Below are 26,695 nucleotides of genomic sequence, written 5' to 3' on the forward strand. Positions count from 1 at the left end.
GTTGTTCATCGACTACAGGAAATACATAAACTGTCGTGTCGGAAACCGAAATCATTTTACTTTTCAACTTCGGATGCCGGAGCTTTATGCTGTAGATGTGGTGGTGGTGGTGAATGGGCTTTACGCTGTAGTTTTTGCGCGCCAATTTCAAAAAGAAACAAACAAACGTGGTTTGGTGGATTCGGAAGATTCGATTCGCCGTTTTGAGCCCTGAGATTCGGATTCCTGCCTAAGATTCGCAGATTCGGTTGGCCCATCCCTAGAAAAAGAGTTCAAACGAACGTAGACTAAATACACCAATGACCCTCATCAGTGTCGAGGTCATATGATTTCAAAAATTGCATAACCGCCTGTGCGCAATATCGTGTTCTCTTTGCGATTCGTTTCGCAGTTTTGATGCTTGCGAGCAGAAATTCAGTGACGCCGCCGGGGTATGGGTACGGATTTCTTACCCGCAACCCAGCTCTAGTTTTGACGTCATGGTGCGGTTACGTCTTTACGTTTCTGTCACGGTCGTCATAATCACCGTCAACGAAGCAAAACACCCCCGATACAGCTATCGCTGTAAATATAAACTTCGGAAACCCGATATATATATAACTTGGTGTGGCAGCCTTCATCCAGCCTCCTCACCCACGAACTATACATTTGCGGCGTGGAAACGCACTTGATGAGACCACATGAAATGATGAACAACCCCCAAAGTGAAAACACTGCACAAATCCAGGTCAGCGTTTCTTTGGACAGCATAGAAGTGGCACGTCATTTCGGTAGCGCAGAAATTCGACAGGAAAAGGCGCAACTTTTAAACAGCGGGCGGTCCCAGGAACAACGCATGGGGGGCAAAAAGGAATGCCAAGGTCCTCCGCACTGACTCCATGCTGCGCATCACGTCCAGTCTACTCAGCATGGATGAGAAGAAAAGTCCCAGAAGGTCACTAACCTTCTGCTCGGATTGGATAGTATATATAACTGTTTCCGGCTTTCATTCACTCGGAGAGCAAAAACACTCTGGGAACCTATTGGTCTGTGAGGCGTACGGAAAAAATACTGGTTCATTTCTCCTCTGGGGAAGACTTTCATTACATGAATAACGCATTGCATAAGCAGAGTATCCTCGAAGGAACAGTAGAGATGGTTTCGCCAGGGGGAAGAAGCAGTCTCTCTTTGGGTTGTCCCGCAAAACTGCAAACAATCCCTTCATCGGGATGCAAACCTCCAAGACGTCGGCTCAAAGTTAAGACTAATAGTCTTATAAAGACTCACAAACGCGGGGCCAAACATGGAGTACTGTTTTTTTTTTTTTTTTTTCTTTTCTAACCATAACATCAGCGGATAACGGGTGTAATGCTCGTGCAACGGGGTGTTCGGGTGAATAAAGTAGCAGGGGGCAAGCGGGCAACATTTCCTTTAGTTTGAGGAAAACAAGGGACCTGGATTTCGGACGCGAAATAATTCGGGTTTTCAACGACACAGCAGAAGAATAATGTGTGTTTGTGTTCTTTGCAGTGATTCGCTCGAACCTGTGCTGTCGCTTAGGAGGTTGTCACAGATGGTTTGGCTGCAGTCGTAAAGGTACGGGTAATTTGGGCAATATAGACTGGTCGGGGCAACTCTCGCATTACTCGACAAAAACCCTCAATCAAGCGCATACCTATTGTGATAACGCGGGTGAGGTTGAGAATACGGTGCGATTAGGAGTCACACCAGAAGAGCCCATTCAAACAGGTTTTGTTGGAACGCAAAACGAGGCCAATTACTGGACTGACAACTGCTGATCGATTTCTCTCGTCGCAGCTACTCCAAATGAGAAACGTCACCAAGAGAGATGATGAGTTCAGTCAATGTCACAATTGTTGAATGCGCGACATACTTTAATATAGATGACGATATCTCGCCCTTTCAAATCCTCCGGCTCGTTTGAAGCGCACGAACATTGCACTGCCCCGTTCGTTTAACTCGCGATGTCAGTCTCGCTCGGCGACCACGACGCCTGAAAAAAAAAAAAAAAAAAACCACCGAAAAAGTAAAAGGCGTTAACTACGATAGTGCGCGGCTCATCCGCTCGATAGTGGCAAGCTGTAATTAAGTTTGACCCTGAGAGAACGGCGTAGTTCCGTTCTTCTCAGAAAGGACTCCCCCAAGCGAAGACCCCCCCCCCCCCCTCATCCTGTTGCAGGTGTGCCCTTCGCAGCCCCTCGCTCTCGGACTTTCATTTCTCAAATGAGGAGTAAGCCACTCAAAGAATGTACGGGAGCCCAGCGACATTTAACTTTTTTCTTTCTTTTGAGTTCGACGTTAGCACCATGCACGAACTGTGGAGGGGCCGGAAAACCTTGTAGGATTGGAACTCTTCCCACGTATCCTGAAGCTAGCACTAAACGGGGGCGTACCTCAAAATAAAGTGATCTAAATCCCCGTTGCGAAATAAACTGCTGGAAATAAATGTTTCGGGGTCCCCCCTCAACCCGGTTGAAATCATGGATTTAGATCGCGTGCGCGGGAGAATACCAACAGCGAACATGAACCAACCTGGACAAAACAACGCAAACACCGAACTTGGACTAGCCCGATAATAAACTAACCAACATGCCGTTTCAGCGTGTCCGCCCTACTTTTTTTTTTTTTTAGGGTTAAAGAAGCTTCTGGAACGATGTGTCAAGTTCGTTGAACATCGAGGTGAACATGCCGAATTGTAATCAAGGTTAACGATTCCTCAGTGTCGGGTCGAGAACATTTCGGCACCCCCTCGTACACCCAGCAGCTCCACGCAGCGGATCAGGATGTTCTACCAAATAACGTTGTCCTCGAAGCAAGAGAAGAACCTATTCTAGGACACTGGAATTTCTGCTTCAGAGCCCTATTCAACGGATACATCGATGAAGTATCCAGAACAGTAAGACCTGAACGAGAACTACGACCAACAGCAACGTGGCCGGACTCAAAAATAATATAAAGTAGCTCGACTTTTTCGGACGAAACACAATACCATCAGTTCAATTCACCTTATCGAAGAAATAGTACCCGTTGACTCTATAGTGGACCAAAGGGGTGAGAACTGTATACCTGGACAGAAATCGGCGCATTGTACGTATATGGTCTGCTACGTTGTTGCCTCTTTTTACTTTATTTCTACAATACAAGAATGCAGAACCCGCCTTCACCACCGATTCTACATTTTAAAAAATGACACCGATTATTACCCTTTGAATTTGGGCATTTAACTATAGAAAAGGTGAGTTTCAATACTTAAACTAATAATGTGCTCGGTAAGAACAGCGACAGTCAACTTACCAGGTTCATAAAGAATATCCGGCCAAAGGAAGTATGGTAATCCACACATGACCTGCAAGAGCAAACACATCAAACTATGAGAAACAGTTTGCGAGATACTCTTCTGTCGGGACTTAGGTAAGGATAATTCTTGGCATTACGTATGCCGCCGTACAACTGCGAGATAAAGTGTCATTACATTAGCAGCAGTAAAACAATACGTATCTTGCGCGGCGGTTGCCGAAACTTTCGTCGACTATGAATAGAATTCTCGAAACCTGTGTATTTACAAATCCCAGTCCCCAAGTGTGTTAATAGTATTAGAATCAGTTACGATTACATCGGGTAATTGTTTATTAAATACGAGCCAGTCGCACTTCTGCGGCGTTCCAATGCCAAATGATTTTCGGGAAAAAGTATTCGAGTCAACTGATACTCAATGTCCGCCCATTTCATCGAAAGCCGTTTCATCGAACGAAGTTTCATCGACGTCTGACCAAGGTTAGGTCAGGAGAGCCTCTTACGTATTTCACACGTTGCCGCAAGAAAAAGCGGCAGCTACCGATTGGATGAAACGGCATTCGATGAAACGTCCATTTTCGATGAAATGGTTCGATAAATGCCAACCGATAATGCTGATGATGCGATATAGGAAAGTAACTCGCACGGATCGGCCGTACTTAATCACCGTGGGAAGAACCTATTCCCGGTAAACAGAGTTTAGAAACAGTCATCCCCCTTTCGATGGCACGAGTGGCTTCCCACGGTCGGTGCCCCGTCCGTCGGCTAAATTGGCCAGCTGACGTTCGCGGGGAGCGTGCACAAAATAGAGAGTGGCATCGGCTGTTTGCTGCCGGCTCCAGTTGCCGCAAAACAGTCACGTCACTGCAATAGAATTTGTGGGTGTACCTCGAAATAAAGTGATCGAAATCCCCGCTGCAAAATAAACTACTGGAAACAAACGTTATTCCACTATAAAATGTACAGTCGCGCGCGGCAAACTGCCAACAGCGAACTTAGACTAACCTGGACAGAAAAATGCAAACACCAAACTTGGACTAACGTAATAATAAACTAACCAACGTGGTGTTCCGCCGTACGTGTCTGCCCCGCTAAGCCTAACGGCCGCTAAAATTTGGCTTTCGCTCGCTAACGAACTGTACAGACATCTAAAACCCGCGAATTTGGGAGGTTAAATAGTGATACCGTGTTTCTAAACACGGCATACACCATATTACGAAGCAAGCGAGCATTCTCCTTGATTTTCCTCGTTTCGAGAAAGGAAATTTCCAGATCGGGGATTTCGCACCACGTCCGAATTCCCGTCCACCCGAATTTGTAGCTCATTGTACGGGAGGGCCTCGATCTTCCCGGTTGCGAAATTCCCGACTTCACGGTCTCGAAACAAAGAAAATGCCCGACTGCTTCGCAAGATGACATGCCACTCGAGATGACATGCCACATGTATTTTATACCCCACATCCCCACCAGCAATGGGGTACAGTATCGCCTCCGGCGATGAACCTCCCCACTCTCCTCCTGAAAATAAAGTTGTTGTTGTTGTTGTTGACATGCCACTCATTACTCAATGCTTTCACACATGCATCAAGCGTCAGGGGGGAGGGAGGGTCTACGAAGCGTTTGTTTGTTTGTTTGTTTACACCAGTTTGTTTTACAACGGGGATTTTGGAACACGATGATTAGGCAGAGTTGTAATCACATAACTAATGGGCAGCTCCACGGGCATATTTGCCGGGTGTAATAAGAACCCACTCAAACCGCACGACGACGGCACCCTTAGCTTTATTGACGATTCCTTTTCCTGCAAAGTATGGTTCAACTCTTTTTCGCGTTGCTTCGATTATACGAAAGCCCGGGGTCTAAATAGCAAAGTCCCGAGAAAGAAACTCCCCCATTAGCTTTAATTTCGAAGCTTCAAAATAACCTCAAATGCATACCACGCTAGTCACGCTGTAATCAAATTACGAATATCAGCTACTCCCAGCCAATTATTGTGGTTTCGTTCAGGCGTACAGCCCGCACAACGTCGGCAAATGTTCTAGGCACAAATTAGCATTTCAAAAGAAGGTGTCTTCAATATGCCTCTCGTAAAAGTAACGCTTCAGTGGCTTCGTTCAACGCTACGTGAGTCGCACCCGACTCAAAATCTACCCCCAAGTGGGTGAGTCAGTCCATCAAATAAGGACTCGGTTTAATACAATTTTCCTCAGTCATAGCCCCACTTTCCCTCTGCGCCAACTGCGTGCGAGGCTATTTGCCCAAATCTCCCAACTTCGTTTTTTTTTCTCTTTTTTTACGGCAAGAAACACCTCCCCCCCCCCCCCGCCAGCATTTTTCAGAGTCGACGAACGCTTTTATCTGGCTTATTATTCGTAATTATTACGTGTCTGTACTTCGGCGAATAATTTGACCTTAGCGTCATTAACACCAGGCCGTGTTGTACGTAAGGCCACATTCCTTACTCTTATTCATTGTGACTGGTCCGCCTAGCGCGAATAGACGAAAACCAGTTACTGCTAAATGTCTAAGCTGTAAAATAAATATTCAGATCGCAAAACTGCCAATTCGCTATTACACAAATGGAGTGCTCACGTAAGCAAGATCTCATACAGATTCTTCGCATTTTCACCAAAAGTATCGCGGTACATTTTTTAGTAGCGGTACTCTGTTACCTTAAAAAATAAGTATCGATATCGGTATTGCGCTACATTTTATTCAAGTAACGAGCGTATTTCGCTAACGGATACAACACTGACACCAGGCGGCTCTTTATGGCATTGGTCATCTAGCACAGTACATGTTTCAAAGTGCCGGACTAAATCTTGTGTCTGCAGAATCCTTCCCAGATTGTCCCACATTGCTTCTCCATACGACGCCGTTGCTAGGAGACGAACGCGCGCGCGATGACGTCACAATTCCTTCCAAAATAATACATAACGTTCACGAACAGTGCCCAGAAGAAGAACAGTCTCTGTTCGAAATATCGGCGGCTTCTGTCCTGAGGCAACTCCCTTCCTACATTCTACCGGTTCGCTGGATTTCTACCCATCTACGGACAGTGCTTGTATTTCGAGTCTTAAAATAGCAATGCTCGGATGTCAATCAGACTCGGTAATTTACATTACGACTGTACCACTGAACAAAACAAAAACTGAGAAAATTTATATCGGCATTTAAAGACGATTGTGACATCTCCCGCGCTCTCCTCAAATGAGAAAGGATAGCTGCATCATCCGGCTTAAAATCCACAGTCTCAGAATTTCCGCATTCTGAATGCAACGCCAGTTAGAGGAGAAGTTGGGAGTGTCCATATCTGCCATACAGTGTAGTTGCTGTTTTGCTTTTTTACCTGACGTCATACAACAACCATAGAATGAAAGAAGCTCACACGTTTAAGGAAGGAACTAAAAATAAGAAGGTCGCCAGCTCTCACTCTGTAGCCGCCACTTCTTCCGAGTGAGTGTTGAATTGAAGTCAATGGTGCTGAAGAAAGCCAATTTATCCAGACCTCCCCCCCCCCCCCATGTTTGGCGACACCCCCTAACTTTTTTACCTGTGCACCTATACTACAGGGGGGACGTCCTTGCAGTGGTGAAACTGACAAGAGGCTTCTTATACCAGCTAGCTCTTGGAGCAGGGAAAATCCGGTTTTCCAGCAGATTTTACAGACCATAGAGCAGAGGGTATCTACTGCGAATTTTCTCGCGTGTCTTGTAAGCGCCACTCTATGTCACGAACTTGTTCGCGTAAGCTTGCGCGAAGCACTAGCCTGGCGTGCTATCATGCAACAAAAACAGTAAACTTTCCGAGCACATAACTGATAGACAGGAAAACTAGCCGAGGCGCTGGCACTCATTGGCCTTTTCGTGCATTACTTGATGGTGATGGCGATGCGATAAAGAAGGGGAAAAAATTGGGATGAATTACTCGTTGACACGACTGCTCTTCATTTGAGGATAGAAAAGATAAAACAGTAAATTTTACGTGAAAGCCTGGAACATACAGCTAGAAGTATCATTTCTTATAGTTTCTGAGGAATTCAAAGTTTCAAAGAGTTTGAGCGCCGTCGCATTTCGAATACGGTGACAACAAAGACAAGATTACGTGACAGCGTCCGCCACTCATGAGACTCGTGTGTGCGTTTCGCAAGTTCGAATTTTGCTACAGCGCGTCTCCAAGCGCAGTGGGCTTTGTATGCACAGTGAACACGTGTTAGGATGAAAGATGGAAGTCACTGAAAAGGTTAGCCAGCTGTAGGACTCGAACCCACATATTCTGGATTGCTGGTCCAGGGCTCTACCAATAGACGAGTTCAGAAAATCCCAGAGTGCTTAGCGCCGCTTTGAACTCTGGGAGTTTACTAATACGAAAGAAACGGGTGGCCTCCAAACTGTTCCGATTTCTCCCCTACCGGTCCATTGTCCACGACGTATCAAGGTCAGTGAAAGCGAAATGTGAAGGATTATTCCTCGTTCCCCTGCTCAGCAAGCGCCCAGGATGCAATGCGTGCGCAAAGAGCACTGAGATTTTCTGAACTCGTCTATTGAGCTAAGCTAACACACCTCCCCAGCGACTTCCAAAGGTGCGTCAACTGAAGGGACAAACCAACCACTCTCTCACTCATCCCCCTTTCACTCTTACATTTTTCTCACTCATACACAGAATCATACGACGGGAATCGACGCAAGTGGCAAATGTTGAACATGTGTTAGGAGTTTGGATCAATACGCGGCGTATCAAATAAATGTCTATTTTAGCCGAAGGTCGCTTTAGCTAAGCATACAGAATAACTGGGCGTCAAGCGAGCCAAACAGAAAGGCTCCTGATTGGCTGGCTGGTACGCATAACCGCGCATTTTCGTTCGTGATGTGCCCAGTGTTGCATGAATTATCTCAAACAATGGGCTGTATGGGGAGCTGTTTGGTGCCAGGTGTAACACCGAGGAAATATTCTTCAGAAAAGCGTCACCACATAGAAAGATCAACCGTACAACTTTCAACTTTCGGTTTCGTTTTCACTTTCATCGCACGCCCCGCAGTTCCAATTGAAGCAAAGATAGCGCAACAACTCAGAAAAACACGCGCAGCAGTATGTAGCAAAGAGTCGGGGTTTTTTTTTTTTGTATTTTTTTGGCGCGCATGCCGGCCATTTTTGCTACACCCCCGTTGCTTGCGGTACTCTGCAACCAACCGCCAAGGAAATATAGCAATTCCGACTGCGCATTTCTAATTTTTTCAACTGTTGTTATTTTCTGCACTTTCCTTTACATGAGTTATGTTAGGATGTACGTATTCCTTAGTATTGTGAGAAGAAACCAAACAGAAATATCTTAGCCACGTGTCCACGTTTTGTCAGAAGACGTGAGAATTGATTACGGTATATTCACTGCGTGAAATTGTTTGAAAAAATGGGATATCCCGCACGTAATTCACAATATTTCCAGTGAAAAGTAGTCAACATGCTCCTATACATATATATATAGACTTAATAAGCGACTAATGTCGCCACAAGTCTATGCGCACCAATACGGTATGTTCCTCAGGGGACATTTCTTCCAGTGGACATCTCTTCAGGGACATTTTTTTTTTTTTCCGGTTCCCGCATTCACCAGAGCCGTCAGCGACCCCTGCGGACACTTTGCGAGACCATGTTTCTGCAACGGAAAACCGAGAGGGTCTTTCAAGTGCGTCTCTTGTGAATGCCATTTCACCAAGACAGTTTTTTGCCCCACAGCGGCAGAATTCCACGAATCGCTTTTCTGAACCGCACCGATGGGCTCTTCTTTCCGTTGCCTAGCAACGCCCCGGCCTCTTCCTGGCCGCTCACTGTTTGTTGCGCGTACTGCTGGTACAGACACTGATGGCGGGGAGAGACGACATCTCACGCTAAACAAGAAACGACACTCTACACTGTTTGCACCCAGGTGCCTGCTCATTGCCAAATAACCCCTACGTGGATCAGGACAGGCTGGTGTCTCTCACGCAAAGAACACTACTACATTGTATCAACGTCCGGGGGCATCCTGTTCTCTATTAAACAGCTCACTTATACGCGGGAACTAATTTAAACCTTGCTTTCAAAAAGCTAGGGGCAAAGATCGGAGGAACTTCTTATAACCTCTGATACGGGATGAGCGCTACTTCTGCGCATGCACTCAGGAGGGAACAATGCTTACGTCGTGGCGTCCCTGACTGGTAACTGGGAAGGCGGGTGTGTGTGTGTGTGTGGGGGGGGGGGGGGGCTATATAGGTTCGATTTCCTCCCGCATTGAGCAAGACGTTGGATCAACGATGCTACATCGTCAGCAAAAACTGTCAGTTTTAAAAACTTTTTTTTAGTCGGAATCGGATTCACAACAGAAAGAAGACGGTTGAGAGCATCTAAATTTTAATGAGACGAGACTTTCGTGCAGACGGCTGCACTTCTTCTCACCTGGAGAAGTCTCGTCTCACTAAAATTTAGATGCTCTCAACAGTCTTCCTCATGCTGTGAATCTCTATCGCCGGATACTTGCGCAGTGATATAGAAGTCTGAATCGGGTTAAATCCCAATCCGAATTGTATAAATTTACCAGTGTTGGAGCGGCGCCCTGTTGCAGCTACTAAAATCACCAACAGCTCGGCGGCCCCCAACCAAGTTCCATATCTACGTGATTCTATTGCCTCCAGAAAAACGAAGCCAACATATTCCGAGAGTCCGGGGGACATCTTCCCAGCAGCGTAATCACCTTTCAACCGAAAACATGTGTGCACCATCTGCCACAGAGGTCGCCACTAAAAGCTACCGTCAATCACATCCATTGGAGAGCCATGCACAGGGAAGGAGAAACTCGGGGGTAGAGCTCTACTTTTTCATCAGATTAAACAGAGAGCTTTGGTGCAACAGGCTCTCTGTACACACGTTCATGCTCAAGATGACTGTCTCGACACAGTGAACGAGTGCACGTTGGAGAGATCGCAAAATTTTGTAAGGTTCCGAGTCGTTCGCAAGACATTCGAAAACCTGACTGTATAACTCTGTCAGACGTGCACACATACGGCCTTTTAAGGCAATGGTACTAAGAAAAGGCCGTAACGGAAATATGGCCTTAAACCCTGGGAGGCTGCCAGACGGTATCTGTGAAGGCGTTTTGCCAGTGATGTCTCCACCGATAAACACATATGCGAACGTTAATTGAAGTGCAGTTCAATCACATTTGTTCTCACTGTGCGTACTCGGAAACAACGATTGGTTTGCACTTAGCCAATTTGAAAAACAGCAAACGATATTTGTTTTGAAGCAATTTCGAGGCTTTGTTGCGCGCGCTCAGTTTGGGATGCATGCAGACTACACGGGGTGCAGTGGTTTGAGAGTATCACTACGAACTGACGAGACATAATGAGAGGCAAAGTACAAATATTCACCAGAAAAACTCGAGGCGTTGAGCACAAAAAACGTTAGCAGAACATTACGTCTCATAAAAACGTGTTATTTCGAATTGAGGGAGATCTGCGCCATCTTGTTCATGGCGCTTGGTAACGGGACTTGAACAGTTTCGGGGAAAACGCCGTAAACTGTCTTGCGGGAGCTCCGATGCCCTTACATCTCCGTTTTGTCGCAAAGGCCGTATGACTGACCGTCTGTCAAGAATTTAATGACCGTAACCGTTAAGGTCGTAAGTGCGCCCGTCTCCACAGGGGTATTAGAAAAGGTCTCAGTCTCTACAATTTATTTATTTATTTATTTTCCTAGATGTGCAGTGCACGGTACAATCGTGAAGCAAATGCCTCGATCATACCAGATTTCATCCAGACCAGATTTTAAACGGGTTTAGTAAGGAAACTCGAGTTACCGCAGTAATATTGGAGGCATTTTGCTTCGCCACACAGCTATGATAACATCACCCGTCGATTGTGGAGGGTCCGTGCTGGTAACTGACCTCTATGAAAATCAGGGCCAAGGCGGATCTCTCAGCCATTTTGCTTCCCTCTTACGAGACGTGCTTCCTCGACAATAGATACATTTCACGTTGTTGCTCGACGAAGACGGCGATGGAGGGAAGCCATGAGAGGGATCTATTTGCGGTGATTGCGCAAACCGCACGTGGCTGAGCACGAGTCACGTGCAGTCCAGATCACGTTACTGTCCCTCGGTTTCCTTTGGTGCAGGGAAAAATAAGATCCGGAATGTCCCTGTCTTACTGTGTGTAGTTGTTCGTGGTAGCGGTACTGAATACACGATAAGCTGACCGCACTATACGTTTAAATTCGGCTGACCTTCCATTGGACAGCTTCAAATAGACTAATGTCAAAAATATTTTCCCCTCCGTGGGATGACGGTAGCACAGTGTGAAGCGGAGTGGCGGATCTTCTTGGGGGCTTTGTCTTGATATCGACAGGGATTCAGCGACATGCCATCGAGTAGGCCATTTTGTCGTTGTTTCTTCTTTAACTTTGATGCCAGGATTCAATTTGTCCGATTACCTGATGGAAGCTTGAACCCAACGGATAACAAACATTTGAGCACGTTTGTGCATCTGGTGCTGCAATTCCAGAACGGAAATGTGTCTTGGGTACCACTCCATCAGCAATGCTCTACGAAAAAGGCTTCAGCAAGCGTTCCCAATTTGCCTATCACTTGCGACAAAATACGTGAGCTCATAAAAAGATGCCCGTGGACGCCTTACGAAACGAAACGACGCCTTACGGATGCCTCACGAAATTCGTAAAGGGGGTGCAACACTGCAAAAAAGACGTCGCCAGAGTCAAACTGTCAGTGAGTCAAACCTGCACGCACGTAAATTAAATCACCTCAGCACCGGAATGAACCTCACATCTCAATTCCTGCGTACTTTTTTTGTTTTCTTGCGTGTGCATGTGTGTCGACGTGCGTCATGCGTGTCAACAACTGTGTGTCAAGCCAACTAGCGTGTCTCTGTCGATAGAAATCGAACGGAGTGGAAACTGGACGTCGTCGAGTTGGATGAAACGGCCTTTGACGAATGACCAGAATCCCAACTTGGATGAAACGACGAAAAAAAGCGTAACGAAAACCCGGGTGGCACAGACATAAAAAAGGAGAGACCTCAGATTTTTGTGTGTCCGCGCCTCCCGGCTTTTTTGTCATTGAACTTTACCAGCTTGCTTACGTCCTATGTTCCTCCTCTCGTAAAGAAGCAGTCAGGATACGCCGTCAGGCACACAACGCTCCCAGGTTGGATCTGAATTGAATCACTTGTAATCTTCGGGCAACTGCTCACAACACGTCAGTAGATTCTTCCGCTAAAACGAGGTCCAATGGGTCAAAATCGGATTAAACTTCGCCGATACGTTTTGCAACATACTTTTTAATACCGCGAAACAACTGTCACTATAAGCGGTATGTGTCGACTTCGGGAAAAAGCATGCAAGGAAAAAAAAAAAACTCTCAGTGAGCCGGGCCTTGGCAATCAATCCGACAATCATGACGTCTGTCCTTCACGCACCCTGTTTTTACCTATTGCATATTAGAGGCGATGTTTGACGAAAACGATTCCACTAACACCCGGATGGTTACGCAACCTTGAGTTTAAATTCGACTAACCGAGGAAAAAGGTGGTAGGTGAGTAGGAATCGAACCTAGACCCTCCTGATTTCCGGCCAGGAACGCTACGCCCGCTAAGTGTGTCTCAAGTATAAGGGGGACGAACAACCAGCCGCCACCCTTCCCATTCTCTCTTACATCTTTCTCCCTCACCCACTCATTTCATTGATTATTGGGCGTTGGAGGCTCGTGTGCGTCTGTCGTCCATGTTTGTAGCTTGCCTCGGCTGATTCTCGTTGCTTACCCTGGGTAACTGAATTTCGCAAAGACCGGGATAGAAGAACTCAAACTCAACTTCATATCGGCACGAGCAAACGAGTACATATTTAAACTCGAAATCCCTTCCTCAAAACACATCAATAGCGTGCCAGCCAACGGGAACCTCAGCGCAGTACCAAAATCTGCGACGTAAAATATTCTGCGCTGTTCCAGCTGCGTGCGCGCTTTTAGAAGCGAAAGTTCCACGCGGCTCTGGGTATATTTATAGATGTTACGATGACTGCAGAAATCACGAGCACTCAACAAGCTCCAATAGTTTCATAACTACCGTTAAAGCTTGATGCTGGGCCTGTTTCGCACCGATTGAAAACTAAAAGCGCCAGACGAGACACAATATTTTGGAATTCGAGGAATCGCACCGAGATTAATCTCCTCGTATATGGAATATCAAAAGCGACACTTTGGTGACACTACTACGTCTTCGTTGGACAATATTCATCAGGGTGTGCCCCAAGGAAGTGGTACATTATTGTTCATAGTGCCCATCAATTACGTTGTCTATCGCCACGCAAGCTTTTGCAAATTGCGCTCATACTCTGCTCTTAATTTCTCCGACGATACTAGTATTTTAGTGCACCGATCTTTAAACGTTCCCAAAAAATCCGCTCCAAAACGTAAGGCGAGCTTCATCCGATACACCTAGACATTGAGGTGGAGCCTACCTTAACCCTGCCCGTAAGCGCCGTGTATTCTGAACAGCATTTCGCGTATAAGCTCATTTCGCTCGGAATAATTGCAATGCTTCCAGGGATTTGACAAATAGGCTATAAAATAAACGAGTTCATCAAATTAGAAGCGTGTACGGTCCCCGTTGTGTCGGTTCCCTGGGGCTACACGTACAATGCAACCGCCCCATGAGAAAACTGGGGGAAACGCACCCGCTCAGGGAACTTGCAGGTATGCGCATACGTAGCAACGTGTAACTTTTCGGATATAATACTGCCATATGTGCACTAGTAGAATACCAGAGATACAAACTGCGCAATCCATAATGCCCCTTGGGGTTATTTTTACTGAGAGATTAGCGTGGGATTTGTATGTATAGTATACACGAAAACTGAAAAGAAGTTAGCCAGGATAAGTGATGAAGTGATTGCTTCACAACTGGATGTCTCTGTCACATATATCAACTATTGATTTCTAGTGTGAGGGGCCTGCCACGCAATCTGGCAATAAAGTGTTGTTGTTGCTGCTCCCGTGTTCGCGATGCCTGCGCGCGTGTTTCGTTTTACAATATTTACGGACGACTGATTTGGTGCTAGTTAGTTTTTCTGGCTCATTCCGGCCACATCAGACGATTATTAAACAGCTCGTTGATCAGTTGAAGCTGTTCTTTCCTACATATTATACATACGGTGCGCGTAATAAATTTTTTCAGTGGCGCAATATATTGCGTGTATCTAATAATACACGACTCGAAGCTCAGCAGTCTATTTCGGAAATTAAACGATGTCGGTTTAATCATATTCAGTTACAGCCACCCACAATAATCTTCACGGAACACACCGTTACCGCAATTTATTGAGAATTCCTCGAATACTGACGAACTGCGGCAGTCATTCACCAGGAAGGTATTGTCATACGCGTACCGAAATAGCATAGATACAAAATGGCGAAAGGAACAATACAGGCGTCTGTCGTTTGGGACGGAGGAGAACCGGAAGATGAGCATTAAGACTAGAGTAAGAGAATCAGAGACGAGTTACTGGAAAAATAAATTGTGAGCGAAGACGTCACTCCGGATGTACAGGGAACAGAAAACGGCAATACGATAGGACTAGAAGGTTTTCTTTCTTTTCTTTTTTTTTCCCTCGACAACTGTAGGGGAGCGAGCTACTTTTCGAGGCAAGAGAACAGGGGTGCTAAGAACAAGAACCGATGTAGCTAAATATGCAGAAATTGCCGATAAAACGTGCTGCTTATGTGGACATGCTGGAGACTGCGCAGCATGTTAATATTAAAATATGGGAGCATTCAAACGACGCAAGAGGAACACTAGGCTTCCCAAGCGATAGGGGCGAGACAAATAGGGAAGCGGTAGAGAAAACAGAGGATCGGTTAAACGACTGCTGGTATATAGGAACAATACAGATAATCACATTTTGGGGGTGAGTAGCATAGGTGACTCTTACAATTATCTAATCCTCAGACTTCCTTCTCTTATATATATATATATATATATATATATATATATATATATATAGAGAGAGAGAGAGAGAGAGATAGATAGATACTCATGGAACGATGCGACAGCACCAGAGGACACGTGTTTCGCCGTGTTTGCGGCTCGTCAGCTCTGGGTAGCTGCGCATCGTTCGGAATTGGCAAACCAGCTCAGCGAGCGATATACACCTGAGAGGGTGACTGAGCACTCCTGAATGCCACAGTGCAAGCCAGTGAATTATAATGAATTATATATATATATATTTTTTTTTTTTTTTTTGACTAGGTGGCGAAAGCTGACGCCAGTTATAAAGGGAAAAGCCGCAATATCCAATACACACCAAGACAGCAAAAATGAGCGGGAAAAAAGTTAGGGCGCAAGTGAGCTGGTAACATGGCAACAGGAAAAGTAACCCGAGGGTAGGGAAGACAAGAGCGTGCGTTCCTCCTGCTCCCTGTGCCGGATTACTGTCCACGTGGGACTCCATTTCAGCGTCTGAACCGGTGGCCGTGAGGAGACCGCCATGCCCCCTGCGTGTGGCAATATTTTTTTGTTGCGCAGAGTTCGGTTTCCACGTTGTTGATCTTGACTACATAAATGCGTCGTCGTGCGTCTTTCGCCTGGCAAGCAGGTTTTATACTTCATCTGCACACACCCTGTATAACTGCATCCCGTCTCTTGAGAAACGTGAACACCTCTCACGAACACAACTCTCGTGTGCTCTGTCTGCTCCGTAATCGACGTGGCGCCACCTCTCGTAAACAAACGGACACTTCCGTTTCACGTAGCCGCCATTTTTGTAACTGTCCCGAAGCGGTCACTTATGGCAAAGTCACTATGTTTTTCCTGGACAAACGTCAAAGCGAACGTCATTTTGAGCCCGTGTGACTTCGTTCTTTTTTCGACACATTCCCGTCAAGCACACACAAAACGGAAAGATGAACGGATTTTGCGGGTGTGCATTATATCGCGCTTCCTACGGCCAGTGCTTCAAAATTCTGCTACCCTGCGACCCATCAAAAATACAAAATACAGTATCCCCCCCCCCTCCGTTTTTTCGCGATGCCACAAACTTTCCCATTTCGGCGCATGAACCGCAAAAAGCACAATGTTTTTTTTTTAAAGCTGAATTTAGCTGAAGCTCTTTTTTAAGCTGAAGCTGAAGCTTTTTTTTTAAAAAGCTGAATTTTTATTTGACATTTCCGTCAGAGTGAATATCCGCTCGGCTAACAACCATCGCAAAAACAAGAAGAAGAAAGAAAGAAATAAACGCACTCGCCAGCGGTAATAATTGCTGCTTGTGACTAAAATGAGCTTGTTCGTTTGATCACAGTTCTGACACAGTTGGACGCAGTAACTCCGTTCCGACTCGATGTTCAGCCGTGACTTGTATATATACTTTGTTTTCATTGACGCCACCGCAGTAAGCCAAGTTCGCACAAGTACGTCGTAGCAAAGAGAAGGATCCTCATGGTTTTAGTACTCGACAGCACGTACTTTCCCGCGAACCTTGCCCGAAATTCGGGAATACTGTTGCTGTCCTGTCGCGACCCACACTTTGGGAAGCACTGTCCTACGCGATAACGCAGCATGTTCCTCCAAAGTGTGAGCGCATCGCTTTGGCTCAGAGGGTCTTAGCGCCGGTATCGTTATCCGAATCTTTGGGAGTGGCCAGCAGTACGAGGCGTAATTTGCGAGTCTACACGTGCTATCAGGCAAAACTAATTACCGATGTCAAAACAAACCGTTTGGCCGCTGATCACTATTATGGTCACGTGTGTGTCGACGTATGTAATGACGTGCGACTATAGGACGTTCCACAATCGCAGACCATTTCCAAAAACGTGTAATTTTTAGCTCGTTCAACGAAGAAATGCGAGGCGTGTCCAAAGGGTTCTCCTTCAGCACATACTTTACAACGGCCAACCTTTTCGAGCCATATGTACATTGTAACTGAAGCGTATCGGACCCGTTTGAAAACAGAACTATCCAAGTGTGCGCACTGAAACGTCGCAGATGCTGCGTCCTCGTGCCGCGCTTCTGGTGAATCGTAAATCACAGCCACCAGGTTACAACCCATGTATAACCGAGGGCAATAAAGAGAGAGACTACACACCGTTTATGACACTTCGGGACCGGGGGCTATATACTACTTGCGAAGGCGATACACGGGCCGTGACCGGTACTCAGACTTACGCGTATTTTAAGTATCGTACGTATTTAAATTACTGTATTTGAAATACTTTTCTCTGTATTTAGTATCTTACTAGTTACTTTTGTTTCAACGAGTATTTTGTACTCTATCTATAATACTTTTTTCGGTATTTTCTACTCAGCACTTTAATTACTTTGTCAATCGTCTTTGCACTGCTGCCAGGTTCTCGCATGCCTTTCACAGCTCGGTTTGTTTGTATGTTTTCCCGTTACGGTTCTGGTAAACTTCTTGTCCATTTTGTCTTTAAGGACAACGTTGGACGTTGTCCATAAGGACAGCGTCCGGTAGGGTTGATCTACGTAGGGGACCGCCTACATTCTCGGGTCGCACCATAGAGCCCACTAAGCAGCCGCCTTTGCTTAGCTGGCGATATCTCGAGACCGTATTTCGAACGGATTTCCCAGACGAAAACAACATTTTAGTGCAGCATCGTCATCTCGTCGTCATTCATGTAGTTGCTGTTGCTGTTAGTCGTTGTTGTGTTGCTGTTAGTGTAGCCCGAACTGTGCTCACCAACCAAGGAAGATGATTTTGCCGGCTGGGAAAATTCGAGAAGTATCTTAAATGTATCATAAATATGTTCTTGAAGTATTTGGTACCATATTTTGAATACTTCTGCTTACAAGTTCCTTAAGCTCTAGTTCAATTACAATCAGCTCTCAGTATATGGTATCTTATTTTAAATAATTTTGTGCGGTATTTTGTACATGTCTGCCTGAGCACTATAATGTATAATGAAGAATTTCGAGTGCACGGTTCCCTTTGTAGGTGATCTATTCACAAAATCATCAGGTGAAACCCCATACCTCTCCGAATTGGCTTCGGAACTTTAGGAAGGAAAACGGAAAACACGAAAACGCACCAGGCGCTAGCACGGAATTAAAAAAATACCGAGGCATACTGTAAAACCGTTTAAATACGATAAAACCCTAAATTTTCGCGAATCGAGTAACAGGGATATATTCGCCACCATAAAATTTCGCGAGCTCCTCCCTTAAATTTCGCGAATTTTACCGATTCGCGAAATTCGCGAAAATTCAGGGCTCGCGAAATAAACGCGCTTTACAATACCCGTCTAGTGCAGTGCAGCTTTCCAAAAAGTTGCTTTTAGATTGACACGATAATACCCAGTTGTTCAACAACTCTTCCTACAGATTTCGTCCCAAATTAATGCGAGGAAAAAGAATGGCTCCCCGAAATTGTGACAAGATGTCGCACCCATCCCATCTATCTTGCAACTGGGTTCAGGCTTGCTCAGCTCTTCTGCAAGCTCGGCAGGTGAATAAACTTGCATTCAAAAACATGCTCTTCGCTGTAACAGTAGTAGGAGTACATTTACACGTAAGGTGAGTCAGCTTATGTACGCACGCGGCGACATGCTGCATGTGTCGACCACCTGGAATGCTTTAATGTGAGCCACAATTTCCCCCACACTGCTAGATCTGCAATCCATTAAAACACGACGTCGTGAATTCGGTACGCTGGCATACAATGTGGAGACAAGTTGTTGCAAATAAACATGCCTCTGTATTGACCAACTGGGCAACATAGCCTTCAACTTCCTTGCATCCGTTGGATCTCCTCAAACTCATGTTGCCCACTTGGCTGTTTCCGTATTTCTCGGAACATGTTCTTTTCATTTTCAGCAAAAAGAGGAAGCAGATTAGTCTCGCACTGCTGGTGCTCAGCGCGTGCCTGAATAACCAGCTCCCTCTGTGTACAGAGGGAGATAGTACCTCCGGCTAGTCACACTGCACTCGTGCCGCCATCTCTCCACGGCGCAGTGAAACATGCCGAAGTCGTACAAGCACCACGAGAGGGCACAGCCATCCGAAACGGGACCGCCAGACGTCGACTACCCAGCGCACCAAGACATCTCATACATGGACAACTCACACCAGGTCAACTTATACCGAGAGAACGTATACAGAGAGAACTCATACCAAGAGAGCCCGGGAAATGTCATATCAGGAAAAATTTTCGCACAAGTTCACTTATACTGAAGGAAATGTAAGAATTCCACAAATGACATTTACCGAAGCGCACTCAAGGATATAGTTAAACCGCGCTCCGCAATGCTTATCTGAAATAGGGAATTCTTTCTGAAAAGAAATCAAATCGAAATTGTCCCGCATTTTCGTCGCCCTCTGAAATACTAAAGCATTAATTAATGATTTCAGTAAGTATCCAACCCGCATTCCGGCTCATCACAATACTTTTCCGAAAACGCGGACGGTGTCCATTGGCACACTTCTCCAAACGTTGTTTTCGTGACGCCTTTTTAAATTTATATTTCGTTTAGGTGTTCTGTTGCAAGCCAATACTCGTGCCGCGCCTCAGCTCATACCAGTTTGAAATGGTTTCTTTAAAACACATTACAATTGCACTGCGCTTTAACTATCCTTTAGTGTGCATCGGGAAATATTATCTGTGGGATTCGTAGATTCCCTTCAGTATAAGTCACATTCCGTGACATTTTTCCCTGATATCGCCTTTCTCGGCATTACTTAAATTTGAATGGTAAAAAGCAAACAAAAAAAAGCCACTCCCATAATCAATAACCCTTCCCGCAAACAAAGGTACCCGCTTGGTACGAGTTGTCATTTACTGATTTTAGAGTATGAATTGTCTCTGATGAGCCATTCCATTCAAAATAAATTGTGGTTGATTGTTCCCATGCAGCCAATGCTCTCCCGGCTTATTTTCGCCTCAAATATTTTTATTTTTTTCGCGCCGAGGCCGCCTCTTGAAGATTTGAGATGGGACATGCAACCTACCTGGAGAAAAAAGAAAAAAAATGCTAAAACGATAGTTTTTTTTTTGCAAATTCCAACCAAATCTCTTCTGAGTGAAGGCAAAGCATAGTACTTTCCATGCCACGACCCGTTGAAGGTTGATTGACACTTTTATCGAGAGTTTATGACCCGAGAACACTGCAAAATTTCGGGAACTCTCGGAATTTTTTACGGAGCTCCGCAATTTTTTCTTGTCTATTTAAACTGTTTAGCGCTGCTGCCTAGGGGGCATAGAACGTGTTAAAAATATGTTGAGGCGCGCAGAGTTGGATGAGTACGAAGGGGAAAAAAGTATGAATTTCGGAAATATTGCTTTTTGCCACATATTCAGCCCCCAATTGCACACTGAGGTGGTCCTGATAAAAATATCATACAGATTACATTTGATAATATGAGCCCTGGAACACTTATTTTACAAAGTTTCATCGAAACACATTGTTTTGACAGCGAAAAAAACTTTCGAACTTGACCACCCCCGCACGCATCCGGCATTGCCCCGCAAGGGTGCTTCACCCCAAGACGTATCGTCGCGAGCGCCGCCAAACACACACGTGAGCGATCCAACCCGATTTGCCTTTTTCAGCAAAAAAAGAAAAAAACATTCAGAAATTCATCTTCCACGATGGTCGAGCGCAATACCTGGGACGTTTGGCATGGAATAACCCTGGTAACCGCAATATTTCGGAGAGGCTATAAGTTGAATGACAAATCTATGGATATCCACAGTCGCAAACACGAGCTCTGTCCCCAAAACCTGCCGTGGGGAGGAGTGATTATTATCACAGATACGAACGTTGTAACGTCTTTATGTAGCACCGCTGACAGATACTCTGAAGCTGAAATAGCACCGGCCCTGTTTAGGGGGTGCGCGGGAGGAAAGGGGGTGCGTTGCCAAACATTGGGGGTGTTGGGGCTTCTGGATAAATCACTGGTAGAATGCCCATCTAATCACCCCAAATATCTCCCCCCCATAGGGATCACAAAAACAAAGCCGCTAAACTCGGTCATCAAAAACGAAAAGGGGAAGCGACGGGTCATTTCCTTATCAGCAATCAATGACTTTCCGCTCCGAAATGAAGCAACCCTGGAGGCCAACGCGCCCCAACAACAGACCCCTTCGCGCCTGTCCCTCAAATATTCGGGCATCAAAGAAATGTGCGCTGACAGCCTGTGAGTTTTCTTTCTCAAAAAACCTGGACTGAACCGTCGACGAGTTCGCGTACACACGATGTAGTCATGCGTAGCCCCAGACTTTTCACATTATGAAGTTTGTCCTCCAGCTCGCCTGAACCTATGCCACACGCAAGTGTAACATTCTACTATGGCACAATTTCTTGCCCAAATCCAGCCCACCGAGGCTTTGCCCTAAAAGCAGTAATTTTTCTGGACAACGTCAGTCCTCACTGTGAGTCCCGTCAGTGATCACTACATTTTCACAAAATTACCGTAAGCAATGGGATAGAAGCACGCCGATCATTATCGTCAAAATAAAGTTGTTCCACCACGGACAGAAAGACTTTCGCGAAGCACCGACGCATTAGTGCAAAAATATGGATAGTGTGACCCTAATTTACGTTGGAAAGACAAACGACACAAACACGCTCGCATACTCAAGACGCTCACCAGCAGTACATCAAATTTAGGAAGAACAACAAAGAGGCAGCAGTGTAGCTAGAAGAACAAGTGACCCAATGAGCACGGGCGGCGTAAACAAAGGACGCCTCTTGACTTATGACCTTTTGCGGAAAGCTCAGAAGCGGCGAAATGTGCGTTGCCCAGTGGCGTATTTTCAACTCCCCAATACCACGAACAACCAGAACAACCGACAATTTGCAACACACATCGCAACGTACACGACAGGCACACCATCAGAAGTGATCACATTCCTGGGAAGGCCTAATGCGAGCCCCGATCTGTAAATATGCGGACATAAAAAAAGAGAACTTTCGTTTTGTTTGCAGAAAAAAAAAAAAAAAAAAAAAAACATCAATCGAAAGACAATATTCAGATCCCCAACACAGTCCTCTCTGTTTCGATACGTGATAGGAAGCCGAAGAGGACATTTGAAGATAAAAAATATCGGAACTCGATGCCAGACGAGAACAAAAGCGTGGACATTTACCGCCAATTTAATTTCAAATACGTAGTAACTATATAACGTGAAGCACGAGTTCCAACGTCCACAGTACCTACACAAAGGACACACAACATTCAATTAAACTATATTCTATTCTCCATGATATTGCGCTTCAACCCCTTCATTATTCAAATTAGTCTCATTGTCCCAAAGTGATGGAATGCAACAGGCTACGCGGCATGTCAACATTGCTCCGGTATAAACTTCACACTGCCGGCATTAAAAGCGTCTGCTGCAACAACACTGCACTTACTGCACTATTCCTGGAGGACTGAAGAGACGTGATGCGTAATCCTTTATGCACAACACCGTAATAAAAAAACGCTTCCGTCAACACAACCCGATTCATTCACGGAACAAAGGATATCCATCTGTTTCCCCACAAGGCGCCATCTCTTTGTTCTGCTTTGATTTTGCCTGCGTGACGTAATTTGCCCGCGACACCAAAATTTTGTATAAGACGCGTAACAAATGCAAACTGAATTAAAAGCATACAAAATACATCATATTGCAGTTTTTCGTAAATTATTGTAAATATTTCGATTTCCACACAGACGGGAACACTATAGATGGCGCACCAAAACGCGACTGGTGCCTGGTGCGAGAGTAAGCAAACGCGTACCGTTTTTGGGTGACGTTTCATCTGAAGTGAAATTCGACGGTGTTTGCTATTTTATCTGCATCTGAATTGCACTTAACGTGAGTATAACTTGAGATTACGTGCATATAATTCCCGTGCGCACAATGTTTCTTCTTGACTGCGTGTACTTGAGCAACATTTTCATGATAGCGGCTCAGTCGGTTGCGGCGTTTGATGTCGTCAGCAAGTGATGTGGTTGTGGTGGCAGCAACTCTGTGCACGAATGATAATGGAAACGCTGGACGTATCGTTAACTTCTCTTACTCCTTTTCATTCGGTATAGGTGGCCAAAATGATTACAGACGTCCAACTTGCAGTCTTTGCCAATGCTCTGGGAGTGTCCCTCTTCTTGCTGGTGGTATTTTATCACTATGTTTCCGTCAACAACCCCAAGAAATCAGACTAGGTATATACTGTCCACATGTACGTGCTGCTTAATTTTGACAGTGTGTAAGAGATAACATGATGATGATGATGATGATGATCACATTGTAAGAGACTGATTGTGTAAATCTAGGTACCATACAATTTAGAACCAAGAACCTACACACATTTCGACATGGACTACTTCGACACATCTCGCGACATTTCGACTATGTCTGAAATTTCTGAACTGATATCAAATTGTAGCTGAATGAGGCTACTACAGCTTAGATTTTCTATACTACTATATATTTATATACTACTAAATACACTACTTATATTTTCCAACTTTCTTTATTTCCAGGAGCAAGACTGAGTTTTGAAACAGTCGATCAGTGTCACAGTGTCAATGGGACCCTCTGCAAAGGAACCTACTGCCTGCGCATGTGTAAATAAAAGTTAATTGATGTTTGAAGTGTGGGTCTGCATACCTACTAGTATTCCGAGCAGCAACATGACTATGTTAGAAGAGTATGTGACCAACACACACTTATTCCAATGTGTTTACATTAATCAGGGTCGCGAAAGCGCTGGTATGCAGTTGCTGCTGTTGGAAACTCTGCGATCCTTGCATGGTTGTGTTTTCCTAGACACTGTCATTTACAGGCACCCGCGCAGTACATCAGAAGAATATTAGGGCTTTTCGAACTCTTGCAAATACTTCGTGAATTTAAGACAAACATAGCGCAGCTCTGTGCTGCGGCATCCATCAAAGGGCTTTGCACTGGCTGGTTCAATGAGTTGTCCTCCATTAAGGATGGTCAGTGCACGTATAGGAACACAAGAAGCTGGTCCGAAACTTTGGCTTGGAGGCAATGTTCCTTGGACATAGGTAAATTTGTTGGACATCACAACATTTCTGAGATAGAACCATGACACAAGTATCCAGTGTAACGTAGCTAGCAGGGAAAGAATGAGCAGGTTGGTTATGCTGAGGAAACCGCAGGATGTTGAGCAGAAGGCCGTGCTGCTTGTATCATAATGTTCTTAACCACATGCTTAATAACAAACATGTTGTACATCACGGGGCCTGGCAACATGCATGTCCTCCTCTCCCCTTTGATCATAAGTATGTGCCATGCTTTTTTAAATGCGTCTGAAATTCAGTTTATATGTTCACGTAGCAAAAAAGTGCATTTAGTCTGATCCTGTCCGCAGTTACAACTTTGAGTAATGTGCAACCAGTGTTTGTTACCGGAAATGTTAGCTATCCTGGTTCTGCGAGAAATGCAACTTGAAACGGAGAAGAAAATATTTTCATTTCCATTACCAGAAACCGAATTGAAATCTAAGGGAAGCGAAATTTGTGCTGGTGGACATCTTCAAATTTTTGGTGGCCAGTATTTGTCGCTGATTTACCTGATCTCGGGCCAAATCACACGAGTCGACATGGGGAACTTTAATTTTATTTGTACTTCTGGAGAAATTGAGGCACTCGTGCAAGAGTGCAACTCGTTCAATAGGCGAGCAATTGAGGGTACAAATTGTGCTCCACAATAACAATAAAGGCGAGAAAGTGTCTGTAAAATTTAATGCAAGATGCATCCAGTTGCATTACTCTGTTAATTTATTTAGTGAGTCATGCAGTTGGTGCTACATGGATGAGTTGCTGTACGGTGAGCAGAGGTCACGATTAAAAGCGCTGAAACCCCAGTGCCGGGGAGCTAAAACAACAGACACGTTGCACTGCAATGCAACCATGATCCACCGAGCCGAAGAGGTGGGGACACTTCGTCTTCTCCCCGCACCTTCCGTGCGCTCTTCTTTGCGACAATCAAGCAAGCGGCGCTAAAGCGTAATTTTTACTAATCTTTTTTTCGACTGTGCAATTTTTTTGTTGGGTGTGTAGTTATCCGTGGAGGACTTGATATTTCTGTAAAAAAAGTGAGGTTCGCTCGGCAATTTTCAAAGTTCAATTGAAAATAATAAATTTCTCCCAATTAAAAATTGTCCAAAGATTTCCTAAATGGCGGCAAAAGTGTCCAGAAGGTAATTGCCGAAAGTCCCACAATCCTCCGGCGAGTGCGTTGCCAGTTGGAATTTTTGATCACTTTAGGTGAAACACCCTGTGTGTATAAGGACTGCGAGGGACAAAGCGTGAAATGCAGCACCGACTCAAACAATTCATTTAGCCCCGTGCATTTAGTCAAGAAAAGGGCTAATGGTTGTGGCGATTCATTTTGTCCCAACTGTCCTAAATTTGCTCACCGAGCAGATTTAGTCCTTCGTGCATCGTCCTTTGCTTGCTCCGTTGTGATGCCACAACTAGAGATGCGAAGCCCCGGAAAGTTTGAAAAAAAAAAGTGTTTTTTTTTTTTCGGTTTCTTTCCTCGTCTCCGGAAAAATTGGCCAAAATTTCCAGGCGACAAAATTCAAAAATTTTCGTGTCTTCGATGCGTTCCAAACCCGCCAATAGCGCTTTCCGGTCAAGAGATCCAACGAGTCAGGAGATCCAATCGGTCACGTGATAGGCGATCAAAAGATCCAAAGCGTCAAGAGTTCCAACCCGGTCAAGAGATCTATCGAGTCGGGAGGTCCAACCGGTCACGTGACAGGCGAGTCAAGAGATCCAACCAGTCAAAGCGTCATACAGGTCAGGATTCCTGACAAGAAAGGAAGTCTATTCCTTACCATGTTCATTGCAGAACGATTGCGCTGTACGTAGTATTAAGTTAGGAAGTAATATGCCCAGTAACAGTGAAGACTTTTCGGTGTTTTCCCTCTTCTTACCACACACGCAAAAAAAAAAAAAGTAAGCGAGAAACCCTGAGGTCGTGCTGTAGGTTACGGCGGCAACTCCCCCTTTTGCCTTTGCACGTTTATGCCCATCGCCCCTAGCGCAGTAACACGCTATGAAAGAACAGATGCTTGTTACCAAGAATACTGAGCTCGAGTGGTTCCAATTACCTATAGCTGAGTAGACAGTAGTCTCATGGGATACTCTGCTCTGCATTTATGCCTAGAGGGTGAACATTACAAAACTAACTAACTCATTGTATGCTGTGGCTTGGCCGGCAATGCTTCGACTCAGCAGTAACCGCGTTTGTTTCCATTTTTTCCAATTTTTCGGAAAACTCCCCGAAAAAAAAAACGTTTTTTTTTTTCGAGCGATTCAAAATTTCTAGAAATTTTGCCATCTCTATGCTCAACACAATGCCCCTATCACACTGCCCGTGTTCAATGATAA

General features: G+C 45.1%; 1 protein-coding gene across 3 annotated transcripts in view; it reads right to left on the reverse strand.

Moving 5' to 3' along the window:
* LOC135398772 (phospholipid phosphatase 2-like) overlaps nt 1–22,860 on the reverse strand; it is a 99,136-nt gene extending 76,276 nt beyond the window's left edge. For 2 of the 3 annotated variants that reach the window (XM_064630212.1, XM_064630211.1), the window contains exons 1-2: nt 22,699–22,860; nt 3,295–3,346 (exon numbers count right to left, since the gene is read on the reverse strand). In XM_064630212.1, the coding sequence (XP_064486282.1) occupies nt 3,295–3,303 (9 nt within the window). In that variant the 5' untranslated portion in view covers nt 3,304–3,346; nt 22,699–22,860. The remainder of the gene's footprint in view (nt 1–3,294; nt 3,347–22,698) is intronic. The other variant, XM_064630209.1, reaches the window with a different exon arrangement.
* Between the last annotated feature and the right edge of the window lie 3,835 nt (nt 22,861–26,695).

This window comes from Ornithodoros turicata, chromosome 6 (assembly GCF_037126465.1).
Source record: "Ornithodoros turicata isolate Travis chromosome 6, ASM3712646v1, whole genome shotgun sequence".
Classification (NCBI taxonomy): domain Eukaryota; kingdom Metazoa; phylum Arthropoda; class Arachnida; order Ixodida; family Argasidae; genus Ornithodoros; species Ornithodoros turicata.